The 16,546-nt window shown below is 36.6% G+C and overlaps 1 protein-coding gene and 1 long non-coding RNA gene across 2 annotated transcripts in view; both read right to left on the bottom strand.

The window, feature by feature from the left end:
• The window catches only part of gtdc1 (glycosyltransferase-like domain containing 1), a 36,044-nt gene extending 19,498 nt beyond the window's left edge, over positions 1 to 16,546 (bottom strand). The window contains 5 exon segments of the mRNA XM_052566261.1: positions 7,680 to 7,853; positions 8,822 to 8,956; positions 8,958 to 8,987; positions 14,106 to 14,304; positions 15,327 to 16,546. Coding sequence (XP_052422221.1) covers positions 7,680 to 7,853; positions 8,822 to 8,956; positions 8,958 to 8,987; positions 14,106 to 14,284 — 518 coding nt within the window. The 5' untranslated portion in view covers positions 14,285 to 14,304; positions 15,327 to 16,546.
• LOC127965446 (uncharacterized) lies at positions 2,336 to 4,012 on the bottom strand. Its single transcript, XR_008155300.1, has 2 exons — positions 3,360 to 4,012; positions 2,336 to 3,283 (listed from the first exon to the last, which is right to left on the bottom strand). It is a non-coding gene; the product is annotated as an uncharacterized LOC127965446 (long non-coding RNA).

Below are 16,546 nucleotides of genomic sequence, written 5' to 3' on the forward strand. Positions count from 1 at the left end.
TGAAAGGATGGTTGGGGAAAAGAGGGAGGAAAGAAAATCAAAGTCAAAAATCATTTCATCTAATTTCCTTTATTGGCAATAATCACAAGCGGTCTCTTTTTCCCAGGCTAATGAAAAATTCCATTGATCTTGGGGTTGGCCGTTGCGACGGCTCAGAAGTGGAGAGAGCTATATGTGAGACATGCAAACGTTCTCCAGCATTTCGGGCAGTTCTTCTGCGAGCCTCAAGACAGCTTAAAGGAAATGGGGTTAATACAAATTAAGCTTAATAGCCAACATTTGTTCCATAATATTGAATAACACCAAAAAAAAAAAAAAAAAAAAAAAAAAAAATTATATATATATATATATATATATATATATATATATATATATATATATATATATATATATATATATATTGTTTTTTTAAATAAATAAAAAGAAAGTTGTTACAATGAGGCACTTACAATTGAAGTTATGAGTTAAACATTATAAAGTTAAACATTTTTAAAAATGTATAATGTTACAAAAGATTTACATTCTAAATAAATGTTGTTCTTTTGAAATTGCTATTTAAAAAATAAATTCAGAAAAAATAATCATTGTTTCCAAAAAAAAAAAATAAATAAATAAATAAGCAGCACAACTGTTTTCAACAATGATACTAATAATATTTCTTAAACATATTAGAATGATTTCTGAAGGGTCATATGACACGAAAGATTGGTGTAATGGTTTCTAAAAAATCATGTAAACAATTTCTGAAAATTTCTGAAATGGCATCCTAAACTATATTCAGAGAGTTGTTTTAAATTGTAATAACATTTCACAATCTCGCTGTTTATTTACCCAACCCAAACTTTTGAATGGTACTGAACAATATTTAAATACTACGGCTATAAGCTTTGTATGCTAACAGCCAATTGAATGATACTGTAACATTTTTCTTTTTTTTCTTTTTTTAAGTTAAAATTATTTTATGTGGTAACAGACATTATGATACAAATTCTGTCGATTAAGCAAAACTTGTATTGAACTTGAAACATCCCTATAACACTCTCTGCCCACTGAGAAAAAGCAACTGATCACGCAAAGGTTTAACGCAGCCAAGTGTGTCATTTTGAAAGCACCGTCGCCAGCATTAGTCTCATCAGTGTGCCCTGTAGGGTGGCTTGACAGAGGTCCAGTATGATGGGCACAGGAGACCTGAAGAGAGCCTCTGAGATGTGGACAGAGAAGGTCATTACAGCACATTAACATCTACATTCATTATTACCAACTGACCTCATAGTCAAACGCCAAACTTCCTGCCCCAACTGTGGCACATATCCTGGACTTTAGTCCACTCGATTTGACACTGAGAACGAAAATATCATACCTCTGATGGCCATGGAATGAGGACTCCAAATTCTAATGACAAAGACTGACATGCAGTACCGCTAAAGTAGGTCACAGGAGGTAACCAAACAGACGGCTAGTAGAGGTTTCCAGCGACACTACAGCCATTTAACGCAGATGACGGATATGATCGTATCGGGTTGTGGAATGCGTAAGCGATGACAGACTTTCCGTATTATGTAATGTGCATATGGCTTACCAAATCTGACATAGAATGGGCAGATTTTGACACAACTGCACAAGCCATGACATCTGTCATGTGAAGCAGACAAATTAACAGCCTGATCACATCAAAAAAAGCCTCCACAACTTAGTCCCCTACAAGCACATAGCTGTTCATCACATCTAACAATCATGTAGTAGCAGTGGCAATGTATGCGATTTTTTTATTTTTTAACAGAGATAACTGCTTTTTTTGCTTAATGGAAGATGGAGGATGAAAGTTATGTGTTGTTTCTAGACAGAGCTTAAGACAAAAACGCCCAGTTCTGTTTCAGTTACATTAATCTCACATGTGAGCCCATGTTTCTACAAATTTCCACACTTTGCTTACATGTTCTCTTCTTTTGTTAACACTATTGATGAAGCTGAGCAGGTGTTAGCATGATGAAAACTTTCTGTATAAAGGGAATAGAGAACTCGAGTCTTTTTTTCAGACAATGGCCAAATTCCAAAAGGCTTTTTTAGTAATGCATTCATCCTACTTGGCACTTGGCAAAACTCTCAGTTTGCTCTTGCACACCAAAGGACTATATCAAAAGGAAAACATCCCTATCCTTAATGTGTTTTCCTATTAGTTCTTGTTTAAATAAATAAATACAATTATGTAATAATTTTTTCTTTTTTTTCTGTGGAAGTTTTCAAAATATGTAATTTTATGTTTACTCTCACAGAAGAGAGTAAATCATACTTTGGAAAGACATGAGGGTGAGTAAATTATGACATGATTTTTAGCTTTGGGTGAACTATCCCTTTAAAGACACAATCTGAAGATTTATTCACCACACTAATGACAGTAATCAGCAATAAGCATTTGATTTGCAAAGTACATTTCCAATTCAAAATGTAACAGTATCGTGTTTCTTCGTGTAGTGTGTTCCAAATCAGCCCCTATGAGACAGTAAAGCTCTGCACCCTTCAGTATCTTGAGTATTCACTTCAAGTGCGCTTTTGAAGCAAACAGGGCATATCGATGCTCACTTTTGAAGTCTCTTTTAAGACTGGAAAATGTATACCTGGTAATATACTTGAATATAATACTTGAGGGTAATATTCCCCCTCATCAAGAGCAAACAATCAAAGAAGGCCCATTTTTACTTGTGCTTTATAAATACCTGCGTGTCCTGATTACATCATGGCAAAAACCTATGGCCACAAGCCAGCTGCTTGGGACAAATCTCCGAAGCCAGGGGCTTTATCCTTGATTCATTCCTATTTATCACGGTTCGCTCCTAGCACTTGAAAGCACCATATGGACTCAATTGTGGTTCGTTCATGGCACATGTGATCTGGAGATCAGACGCATGCCATACCTTTGGGCTTTACCATTGGATTATTTTCACAGGGCACATTCTGAGGAGTCCTCGTGCCATAAGGATGAAGATCCCTTTTGAAAATGTCCTCCGAGCACGAGGTGGTGGAATCCGATGTCAAAGAAACAAATGAGAAAAGGTGCCCGCCAGATGTTTCACCGACAAGATTAAACGCTCAGCGGTTTGATTAAGAAAGCCCGTCTCCTCATCACCCCATCCTGCCCACATTAAGGCTTAACAGCAATCAAAAAAAGAGAGCGCTACGGGATGAGTAGCAAGACACATGAGGATTTGAAGCTCGGTGCCAAGTGATGAGTTTCTGACCACTGGTGGCCACTGACTCTGGTGATAATCAGGGCCTCTGCAGGAACCTGAGCAGATACGAAAAGCAGAATTAACAGAAATTCAACATCACAAAAGCAGCTTTTATAACTTATGTGTATTTACAAAATAAGCTTGCGTTGGGCCAGCAGCGAATTTTCCAATACATCGGAAAGGTTTCCTCGGCCGTCCAGGGATGAAATCACTGAATGAAGTCTACAACTCGATGTTCTACACACATTCTTACAAAAAAACACCCACACGGTTCAATTAAATAATGTAACCCACACAACTATGAAGCCGTGGCACTGGTTTATGTAACAAGGTAATCGGCGTCTTTGATGCGACTTTATTACTTCGATATGGGACCGAGGCGCATAATTTCCACTGTGCTGTTCCCTTTGAACCATTCTGAGACAATCTCTACAGCAGGATATCCTGCCATCTGCTTCAGTAACAGAATCGCTCCACCAGTCAGTCATTGGCGGCAGGCCGCTGTACAGAGAGTCACATCCATGCCTTTGAACTGCTTTTTAAAAAGCAGCCAAATACCCTCTTTTCCCCACCAACTTTGAAAAGTAGCTTCAGTTATCTGTGCTGAGTTAAATGGGCTAATGAAAACCTGGTCCTCCTGACAACAAGAGATTCCTGTGATGTATTTTACCCTCGATGAGCTAGATAGCACTGTGGTCCCCATCTTAGGAGGAACTGTCATTGTTTTAGATCACAGCATTGGGATCAATGCAATGCTGGCCATCAATCTTAGCACTCTGATTGGGTGTGTGGGACTTTCTGCAAACATCTGATGCCAGTTAAGTGCTATGGAAACCAAATTCACTCTTCTGCCAGAGCGGAGAACAATGGAAATCAGAGCAGCATTACATCTGAGTCCTTCCAGGAGTGTCTTTGTGATGTGGCGGCTCCGTAGGGCTGAAACTCTTGAAAGGACACCTGATTGTCATGTGACTTTATGCAAACATACCCAGTTGGCCTGTTGTGTTTTAATACAAAGACTAGCCTTTAATAGGGGCCACCAGCGTTGTGGATTGCGGTGATTGATGATGTGGTATGGCCTCGCTCAGCTGGGCTCCTGCTCACTAGGGTCAATCGCGATTGAATTACGGCTATACGCAGAAAGCCAATTAATAAGCGAGGTCTGATGAAGTTGATCCAAAGGACACTGTGAGGGAATAGAAGCCATTTAAAGAAATATTCCTTTGGATTATGCTACATTCAACTGGATATTACAAAAGATGTTTTCATTCTGAAGTTACTTTTACCTTGTTTATTTCTCTCCATCGTTCTCCACTTAATGGGGATGGTGACTGCGGCATAACCCTGTACTTTATTTACTTTAATGGGAGTTTCCTTTTACTAACCGTTATGGGCTGTCCTCTCGTGACTATACATCCTATATAAGTATTCTTGACATCTTGCAGTCTGTCTTTTGTTTTCCCAGCATCTAATGTGAATTTGGTACGGCAGTGCAGCCATATTTTCATAATTATATATATTTAACTTCTTTTTTGTTTGTTTGTTTTGGCAGATAGAGAACAGAAGATTGAAAGAAATAAAAAAAATATGCATCACATAAACAAAGGACCAACGGGAGTCCACCTGCGAGAAATTTCACATCAAATACTCTATTTCTTATGTTGTTTGTCTCTGGGAATATTTTTAAATTCTTAAAAGACTTGGACAAAGTTGGTCGCTGAGAAAAGAACCCAGGGCATGTTGACGGATGGCCGGCCATGCATATAATCGTTTCCTTACACTCTCTGAGTTTGCTTTGGAAGGGGCGAATTACCATCTGAAAATGAGCTGAGAAACACTTTAGGCGAGAGCCCTGCGTCATCAGTGTCAGCTTACTTACAGCGTCTCTTACCCATGATACAGACACACACACTCCCAAATGTGCACACACACACTAGTGTGGACCAATATTACTAATGTCATCTTAACCCACATTTTACACACAGGGCAAATTTGTCATCCAGCCAAGCGTAGGGGCACATCCATCCCCTCATAGAAAACTAAACACACAACAAAGAACACACACACAGATACACAAACACTAAAAGACAGAGGGAGGAATTCAGTTATAGTGTCTATTGATTGTTACTTTTTATTTATTTGCATATGCTATACATTGTCTGATTCATTAAGGGAATCATGCAAACCAGAGAGTAGCACAAAAAAAAAGAAAAAAAGAAAGAAAAACACCAATCCGTGCTGAACTCAGATTGAAGACTTCTGATTTTACATATCTTTTAAATACAATTCAGGTAATAGAATATCATATCTATCATACTTGATAATATAAAAATCAAGTGTCTTAAGTTCAACTGTTAAATTCATCCACAGCATTGCACGATTTAGGGCATACATATATTTCCATCAGTGCACTGTTATTTAATTTAGTTTACATTTCTAAAACACAACTGCAATTACTTTCCATTAAAAAAAATAATAATAAAAAAAAAAAAAAAAAAAAAAAAAAAAAAACTGGAGAGCTACGTTATCCATATAGGTGCATTTTAAAAAGATACAGCAAAGTGTACACAGCTGTTTTAGTGATGAAGAACAGTGAAATCTAACCTCAGTGGTGTACGCTGGTCTGGCTCTTCTAAATCACGAAAAACAAACTTGAAAACACAAAGCGGCTGGATATTTCTTTTAAGTGGGCATTAAAAATCTTGATTTTTTCAACCAAGAATCTACTGACTAATGCAAAAAAAAAAAAAAATCATGCATCAGAGGGATAATGCAAAACATGCCTTGCTCAGACCTGGAGATAAACATTTTAGATCTACAGATTGAAAGAACAAAGAGAAGACAAAAAAAAGTAATGGACTGCAAACACATATTAAAAAAGAAAGATATGTGACGTGACATTTTTATGCTGAGCTAATGCATATAATAAAAAAACATGAAATTCTGATTCAAATTATTATTTCATATTTTCATTTTATTTATAATTTTGATATCTAATTAGATTTTACAGATTGTATGTTATTTAAACAGTATATATATATATATATATATATATATATATATATATATATATATATATATATATATATATATATATATATATATATATACATTAATTTTAGATATATTATATTATATAACCTTATTATAATTATATTATGATTCAGATTATTTGATAGACAGACACAAATTGATCTCTTCAGCATTATATTATATTGATAAAATGAAAGCTATGACAAATTTTGCAACCAATCCACGACTTTTCACATTTTTCTAATTTAATAACGACGCACAATATGACAAAGACTGCCAAAGGAGGATGTGAAATGGTATGCACTACATGCTTACAGTCTCTCTAATCTTTAAACCAGCACACATAAGCCAGGCCGAGAATGCCTTGAATCAAAATGAATTAACAATATTGTTCTATTCGTTTCAGGTCTTGCTTGCTGTTCATTAGGAATCTAATAAGAAGCAGGCCCCTCCGTGGAGTCGCTTCTAGCCGACGTATTCTTGACACTGCTTTGGAACGGGGCGATGAAAAAAGCACCACCCATGCTTGCTGATCCAAGACGACAGTTCGAGAGGCAAATTCTGAAGCCAAACTAGACCGCGCAAGTCAAAACGAAAACCACACAGCACAGTTAGATTTTAAAGCTGCAGGGGATTGGGATGGGGGGGCAGGGTGCTCAGAGACCCCCCCACAAAAAGCAAAAAATCAATTCAGGGACCAACGACTTAGCCCACAAGGACATCAAGCATGACTGAGTGTACTGCATTTTAAATATTTGCTTTTAGTAGGTTTCGTCACTAATTCAAGCAATTTTAAAAGCTGAGAGTTTATTTTAAATAGCTAAAGATGCTATTTATGTCATGATAACTAACTAAAATCCAAAGCATAATTAATGGTCACAGCTTTAAGAGTCAGTATACTGTAGCTACAGTTGCTTGCATCCAAATTAGCAAAAACGTTCTGAAAATGATTTTGGAAACATGGTGGATTTTTATAACGTGCAATAAAACCCTATTTCATTTGCTGATTTTCATGACAGATGACATGCTCTGAGTAAAAATCCTCACTCATTTTCATACTACATCATCAGTTGTTCAGCACACAAACATCAAACCCAAATATCTACATCATCTACAATCAAACAGACTATAAGACAAAGAAATCGCTTCCTGTCCCAGTGGGCATGTTGTATATATGATGCATGTGTGCCCGAGCGCAAGCACGTATCTGTAGCCAAAGCGTGTCAAGTGATCCACACAGGATATTAAAGCTGTCTATTCTAATCACTTTCTTACACAACTTTGCCCACTTGTCATTAACCACGCTTGCATACGCGATCAGCTTTTGGGGGCGGATTAAGAGTGAACTCGCTAGCACATTTTTTAATCAGCGGAGGAGTGATCCCTAGAAGACTGTGGTTGAGGTAAATAAGGACAGACCTTGTGACATCGGGAAAGCAAATCGGGAAGTGAAGGACATGGCACTTGGGTCGGATGAGTCGGTCCAGATCTTTGGGCCGATGGTCAGGCATGGTCTTCATGAAGGTAGAGATGGAGGAGAGGAAAGACTCCATGTTGAATGCAGAGTTGAACACCACCACATCCGCAACCAGACTGGGAAAACATTGACATTTCAGATGACGAGAGATGAAATATGCTGACAAACAAAGCCACAAAATGTTAAACTGTCACAATAACACTCCTTAATTAATTCTCCAAACTGAGGGTTATTAAAAACAGAACATGTTTTGAAAAACAAACTTCACTTGTATATGAAAAGCCAATGTCTCCAGTAACTAGTCACTTTAAATATCTAATACATGTTGATTAGAATCCAAAGACACAAACACACCATGTTTTTAAATGGCACACTGATTAACCCCAATTGCCAGAATCAATCACTGCATTGCTCTCAATTAGAGAGTGAATTAGAGGAGCAGAGCCCTTTTTTGTGTCACTGTTCTGGCACATTAATAAAGTTGAGCAAGCAAAGGGCCTTTGAATTATTGACATGATACTCTGACAGACAACAATCACAATGTATTCCAATTAGAGCTCTTAAAACCCTTTCTTTCAAGCATCAAGATTGATTATGACATTAGGCTTTAAAACAGCGAGTTCTTAAGAATTAGAGCGCCATTATACGATCCCATAATTAACCAATCACATCATGTCAAGTAACGGGCATGATAAACTATTCTGTCTCAGACACACTGTCTCTCTTGTGAATTGAAATCCAGTCTGGTACAGAAATGGTACTTGTTATACGCAGACTGTTCTGACATATGAGCATACGTTAAGATGACCACATTTCTGAAAATCAAAACATGGGAAATTTAACATTTAAAATTTCTAATGTTATTTGCTATGAATGAAAAAGTCCTCCTCTTTTAATTCATAGTTAATAACATTAGAAATTAAGAAAACAAATTGTGTATTTTGATCATGGTTAATGTAGTAATGTTGTGAAGCATGATACACTGTATCATACTTTGACTTTCTACTGCTATACTATTTAGTCAACAATCCACATCCAGCACAATAAATAATACTGTGTGTTTGTAAAATTCATCAGTTGTTACCATGAGAGGATCTGGTTGTAGCCATATTGGAAATCTCTTTCTTGACTCTTGCGAACTGGATAGACCAGCTGGTTCTCATGGAAGTAGAGGACCTTCTTAAGATGGGCGAGATCAGGCCGCAGGGCTACAAGTTGTAAGATTGAGTACGGAGCTGGTGAACAAAACCCTGCGAGTCAAAGAAAGGAAAAACAGATAAAAGAAGGAACCATTAGTTTGCTGGCTGCAACGGCATTACATGAATATCAATGCTGTCACACAGGCACAAGCACTGATAATTGTTCTGACCACTAAAACCTGCTTTAAAATGTGAAGAAAAAAAATTATATATATATATATAAAAAATTATAGGGCCCCAAGTGTAATTTTTGTTAAACTTTTATTAAATTGATGTGAAAATGTCTATCTGTATGATTTGCTGTTTAATTAATAAACTAATATTAAAATAGAGTGGAGAAAAATTTTAATGAAATAAAAAAACAGAATCCAGAAAAATTCTAACGAAAAAAAAAACGGAATTTGGAAAAAAATAAAACAGAATTTAAGAAAAAATAAAACAGATTTTGTCATAATTTCAACATTTAATATTACTTGTATTACTACTACTACTACTTGTATGATTCAGTCCCGTTTTTATTTTTAAAATAAAGCACTTTTTTAGTCTATGTTCAGTATCCATTTTGAAAACTATCGGTTAGGTTAATTAATTGTTATATATATATATATATATATATATATATATATATATATATATATATATATATATATATATATATATATATATCCTTTAATGTTCATTTCTCCAGTCTTTATTCTTTCACTTTCACTGTCACTTGATTAATTTAGTGCGTCTTTGATAATTCACAAACATATACATTTCTTTCAAAACAAAATTCATTCTGGCCCCAAACTTTTGAACAGTTGTGTTTATACGAAATATAACTAACAACGAAAAAAGTTTTCCTTTTAGAAATGCAAAATGCATAAAAACTGCAGCTATAGCTGAGGATGCCTGCAATGAAGGTCTCAAATGACATTAGAGTAAAATATGAAATCCTAGATCTGCAAATGAAAAAAATACATCATTTGAAACACAAGGAGACACAGAAATCTCTGCACATTCCATGCTGAGAGAAACATTATTGAGGTTAATGAACACTTCTTTAAGATGTTATATACACAAGTAGGGGACCATTGAAGATTTTGCCCTTGTATGTGCTAAGAGCCATGGGACAAGGACTTTGAAGTTCAGTTCTGGTCTCCCTAAATGAACCCAGCCCCCTCTTCTAAGCCCCCATCTCCTGTCAGTCTAACCCTGCAGCCCGCTTGCCAGTCTCTTTGATGTGGGGAGCCCGCGGTCTTGCGACCGTGACTCTGTCGCTGTCAGAAGTGTCCCTTTTATGCTAATCTACAACCAGCTCCCCCTAACCAATTCTTAATCTTAACTATACGAAAAACCAATCACACTGCTTTAAGATCAGCGTGAAGGGGCAACTTCTACCATTCCGTGCCCCCATAACTGCGGCAGGATTACGTCTCTATTCCCCAACTCCATCAGGACGAGCGCAAAACAGCACCTCCCAAATCATCACTCACACACAACTCTGAAATCAAGCCAGATGATAGAAGTTACTATTTTAAGTCTTGCTTTCCTGCTTGAAATTGTCAAGTGGAGTGAGTCAAATACTAATGAAACGGGAAGGCTTACTTTGGCTCCCTTTGAACTGGAGGTGAGGACAGACATTCGAGTCTGATGCATCTTTTTAGGTCAGTCCAGTTGATGTGGTTGCTGAGGCAAGCAGACAGACGGCAAACGTTATCACTGCATATACCTTAATGAGCAATTTCAGGGCCCACCAAATTCCAAAACTAAATCTGACTCATCTATTTCAACTGAAAAATGCACTTAAAAAGGTCTCATCTCGATAGATACAATCTTCATCCAAGGTGTGTAAACAATCATTCACAGGAGTCACTGTTGGCTTTCATTAAACTGTGACATAACTGTAACTGTCGCCCACAGACTTTTTCCAGTGCAAACTATTAACCATAACCAAACCAGACATTTTGGCTCTGTGAGAACCTGTAAGATAAGAGATGCAGTGGGTGGGTAAGATGCTCTGTGCTGAGTCAGGTTTGTAACTGCATCATCAAAGGTGCCGATCTGGAGAAGCAAGCAATGCTCTTGGCACACAATTGACTTAGTACCTTTTCATTATTACTGTATGTTTGGCAAGCATGAATAAAATAGGAGATGAACCATTTAGCCCATCCTTATTCACTGAAATGGACCACATTCACATATTTCACAATCTCATAAGAGCAAATTGCAGATGACCCAACAATTGATACAGGTTTTCCAGGTCACCAACACGTGAAGGGTTATGACTGTGCATATTTGATACCTGACTTTAGGAATGAAACGCCTGTTCTGACTTTTGTTTAACTTCAAGTGCAGCAAGATGAGATTGCAGCTGAAGGAATGCTCAGGGCTTCCCCCACCCACCTGCGGTTTCTCCGTCCCTTAAAAGGAGGCATGAAAGTCCCCAATCGGATCCTAGTCTCTAAATGTGTTTGTGTCCTTGTTTATGCAGTTTTAGAAACTTTATTTGAACCAACACTTCACAGAGCACCACTAAGTGATATAAGGAAACAACTGTATAATCTCTCGGTTGAGTGCACTGTGTGAGAGGGCACCCTTATTCTAATTTTAAAATATCATTGTAAAAAATGAACATATTCTGATTCTGGGAATAACAATATTTCATTAATTAGAATTAGTTAATGCATTAGGTATCATGACCTAACAATTAACAATAATTTTGTGGCATGTATTATTCCAGATTTACATTAATTTCCATATACACCAATACATTTTTCACATTTTAAGTTGCATAAATTAACAGTTGCTGTATTTTAAACGAACATGAGCTTTTAATCAGTATATTAGTTAAATTATAAATCGTATATTTATAATTTAACATTAATTTAGGTTAATAAATGCTGATTAATAAAAATAAAATAAACTGTTGTTCATTGTTAGTTCATATCTGATGAGAACTAAGGAGAACAAATTAAACCTTATTATAAAATGTTACTCATGTTCTCATAATGAAGATAATACAGGCAGGTATGATTAGACTACTTTCATCTAGCTCAGCGTTGGTGTTCATTTTGTGTCAGCTTTTTAATCTATAGGTAGTGACTGATCAAACTGTGTACCCACATATACCAGTAATGCCTTAACAAGCTTTGATTTTGACTTTTAAGAATATCCTATTGGGTGTAAAAATGTCAAACCACATTTCACAGTTGTTTTTACACAAAACTTATGTGAGGTTTAGTAGACATTTAAAAAATATTAGAATAGATACATTTCAGCAGAAAGTAAGCAAAGTTCTCTAAATCCATAATAAACACTGGCAGCACAACTCAAATGTTACGTTATGTTAATAATTAAAAAAAAAAAATAAGTGAGCTTGTGAAAACTGCATGTTATTTTTTTTTTTATTTAGTACTGTCCTGAATAAGCTATTTCACATTACAAATGTTTATATATATATATATATATATATATATATATATATATACACACAATAGGGTTGTTTATTTTAACAGGTTAACCGTTAACTGACCGCTGAGAATTTTTACCAATTAATACAATAAGTTAAACGGTTTAAAAAGTCATTTATTTTTCAAGTAAAAATATATTTCTCGTATAGGCCTATTTATTCATTATATATAGCCTAGCTTTATTATGCTTTTCTCCACTTGCAGAATCGCTTCAGGTGTGTGATGTGATATGAATCCTCATGTTCTGTTGTTTGTTGCTTTTTGTTACAAATGTTAGTATTTTAGGGGGTCACAGACACTTATCCTTTCTCATTTAATTCAATTATTTAATTCAATCTTATCGGTTAACAGTTAATAATCGGTGAACGAGCATCGGTTGTCGGTTAGGAAAAACAATGGAATTGAACATCCATACTCAACAAGAAAAATAATTATAATTGAATTTATAAAAATGACCCCCTTAAAAGGTTTACATACCCTTGAATCTTAATACTTTGTTTTGTTTCCTGAATGATCAGCAATTTCTGTTTTGTGTTGGGTGTTCATGAGTACTGCATTGGTCCTGAACAGTTCAACTGCCTGCTGTTCTTCAGAAAAATCAACCAGCTCCTGCACATTCTTTGGTTTCCAGCATCTTCTGCATTTTTGAACCTTTACCAAAAGTGGCGGTATGATTTTGAGATTCATCTTTTCACACTGAGGACAACTGAGGGACTCATATGCAACTATTACAGATGGTGTAAACGCTCACCGATGCTCCAGAAGGAAAAAAATCATGCATTAAGAGCAGGGGGGAGGGGGGGTGAAAACTTTTTGAATTCGAAGATCAGGCTAAATTTTACTTATTTTATCTTCTGAGAAACATGTAACAATCTCCTGTAGCCTATGAAGGGCAGTACTAGAATAACAAAAATGATATTTAGGTAAAATAAGAAAAATGTACACATCTCCATTCTGTTCAAAAGTTTGCTCTTAATGCATTTTTTTTTCTTCTGGAGCATCACATAAATATGTAAACGTATGAGCACAACTGTACACACACACACACACACACACATATATGCATTCTTTCAAATGACAATAGAATCCAGAATCAAAACAAACAAGAGCCATATGTAAGTGCTAAGTCTCAGTTAGCCTAATAAATAAAAAGAAAACGAGTAGAAATAAATAAAATAATAGAGAACATTAGTGTTAGAGGGTGTTTTTCTTATAAAGAAAGAAATAATTGAAAAATAATATAACCCCAAAAAATGCCAATCCTGGTTACATTTATAAGAAAACCCCTAAACTAAACACAAACACACCCAAAACACAGAATGCTCCATATTGAGAAGGTTGTACAAGAAATGCAGAAATTAGATCTGGACAGGATTTAAAATTCGGAAAAGTCTTTGGTACATGTCTGCAAACAAGTCTTAGTTCTGCAAGTCTGGTTATACACCAGAGCTGTATAGCAACAATATCCTCAGCCATGCTCTGCAGTAATGAGGAAACCACAGCTATGTGGCTTTAAAGTATGGAACTCGGGGGGATGACAAATGTTTGACGTATGAGGTACAATAGAACTGAGTAAGTGAGTTAACATTAAAGGTCATGCAAATGTCAGAAGTTGTGGTAAATGGCCATCATTGTTTATCTAATGCAATGAAATGAATACGTTTAAGTGTACAATTATTGTATGACAGTATATATGTTTAAATATTTAGCTAACCTGTACGAGGAACTTGCTGGAACTGCTTGCATTAAGTACAGAGCAGACGTTCTGGCCCTACAGTGCCATTTCTTTGCAGGCAGAGTGAAGCTAACACAGTCTTCAACACTTTCCTTGAGAAGATCAACCAGCTGTTTGTGGGAGCCACCATAGAACACCTCCAGCAAGAGCACACTCATGGATACAGGCCCAACCAAACCTGAAATTTAGTGTGAATGCAAGCTATTACTGTAGAGTTAAAAAATAAATTTGATATAATAATAATAATAAAAATAATAAAACATCACATTTGAATGACTCACATTTAAAAAGGAGACAGTAATAACCTATGATTAATAACCACATACTGGAGAGGGTGTTAATAATGATCGCACTGGCAAAATTCTCCCACGTACAGTACTTTCCGAATCACATAGAATTTCATCATATACGTGTCACAGTTAAGTCATAGCTGGAGTGCATAATGAGTTAGGCAGCAAAAAACAAAAAAAAATTAAATACTTCAGCTGATTGTTTGGAAATTTACCTCTCAATTCGATTGTTGTTTTGATAACTAAAGAGTCGTGCAGAAACCAATTTAACTCGCTTCTTCAATAAGACGACAAACCACGCAACGTAGTGACAAAACATTTATTGAATTATGTGTACATAGATGCATTTATTTAGTTAAAGGCCGAAGTCACTATGTCTGCAACTGCTGAATAAATCAGGGCGTTTTGTTTTTAAGCGAGCGAGTCATTCATTCAGAAACCCCTTGCTGTTCATGTGGCAGATAAATACAGCTAATTTCTGTAAATAAACTGCAATGTCTTTTATACATAAGTCTGCAGCTATGCATAGCTGGAATTAACAACTTGTAGTAGCTAACCACTTTTTTTAACAGCTGTATAAAATACCTTTATGTAGTTAGCTTGTAGTAAAATTCAAAATTTTTGTTCAAAGTAGCTTGCCGAACACTGAATAAATTAAATGGACGACAAGCTGATGCTGTCATATGGCAATCGAGACACTTCAAAATGACAATAATTTGTTTCTATGAATTTTAGTGGTATCTTATGGCGGCCATTGACCATACTTTTTTTTTTTTTTTTCATGCAAACAGCCATGTGATAAACACTGCTGAGCACAGCACTTCATAGCAAACAGAACTGTGAAAACGAATCAAAACTTTGCAACAAGGAACTGGAAATGTAACAACTTAAGTAGGTTTAAGCGTCTAACCTGAAAGGCTGGGGTTTTCCAATCGCTCGGATGTACTGAGTGGGATTTTCTCACAAAGTGATTTACCTCTACCCTTTTACCTCAGTAACTCCATTTTACACAGGTAAGGCGTGAAAAACATTCAACCTCAAGATGGAGAGGAAAATGAGGGGATAATGTTGCCTCGTTCAGACCCCCGCATAGTTCATGCGAAAGGGAAACCCCGCAGTGCCTGACCTCACAACTAAAAGCAACACCATCATGACTGTCGATGGATGCTGAGTCATTGCTCAACTGCATTCAAAAGGCTCGCTTGAGTAAGAGTTAACTCCTTTCAATCAATGGGATACCATATAACAACACCATAACAGAAGAGTGAGGGATTCCATTTCTAGTGATTTCCACAAAATACTATTAAAGGCGGCATGAAAAAATACATTCACACGCTAGGCTAATACAGACATGACCATAAAAAACAAAAAACAAATCTATAAATAAAAGAACAGAATGAATTGACTTTAACATTGAACTGTGCATACAGCATATTATTCATATAAATACATAAATGGGGGAAGTCGTGGACTAGTGGTTAGAGAGTTTGACTCCTAACCCTAAGGTTGTGGGTTTAATTCTCGGGCCGGCAAAACCACGACTGAGGCACCCTTGAGCAAAGCACTGAACCCCCAACTGCTCCCCGGGTGCCGCAGCATAAAAAATGGCTGCCCACTGCTCCAGGTGTGTGTTCATGGTGGGTGGGTGTGTGTGTGTGTGTACCTTGGATGGTTTAAATGCAGAGCACGAATTTTGAATATGGGTCACCATACTTGGCTGTATGTCATGTCACTTAATAAAAAGCCTGATAAGATTAATCTTACCAACACTGAAGACTATTGTAACAATACGACCTTTTTAATCATCGGGAAGAAGGAGGCGGGAACCGGCGCAAAATCAAAACATTTTAATAATTGAAAAATAAACACAAAACAGCACACCAGCCCCTCACGGACGACTGGTGCGCTCAAAATAAAAAGCAAACATAAAATAATGTCCCAGGCCTGGTCCTCTCTCCTCCTTCATGGTCGTCACTCCAGTTTTATATCCTTCCATCTCCTACGTGGGACTCGATACGGGCGGTGGGGCGCAGGTGCAGCTCATCTTCAATCACTACACCTGGCCTCACTCCTCGTTCCCACGACTCTCGGCCCCGCCCCACTCGCCACAACTATATATATATATATATA

The sequence above is a fragment of the Carassius gibelio genome, chromosome B9, assembly GCF_023724105.1.
Source record: "Carassius gibelio isolate Cgi1373 ecotype wild population from Czech Republic chromosome B9, carGib1.2-hapl.c, whole genome shotgun sequence".
Classification (NCBI taxonomy): domain Eukaryota; kingdom Metazoa; phylum Chordata; class Actinopteri; order Cypriniformes; family Cyprinidae; genus Carassius; species Carassius gibelio.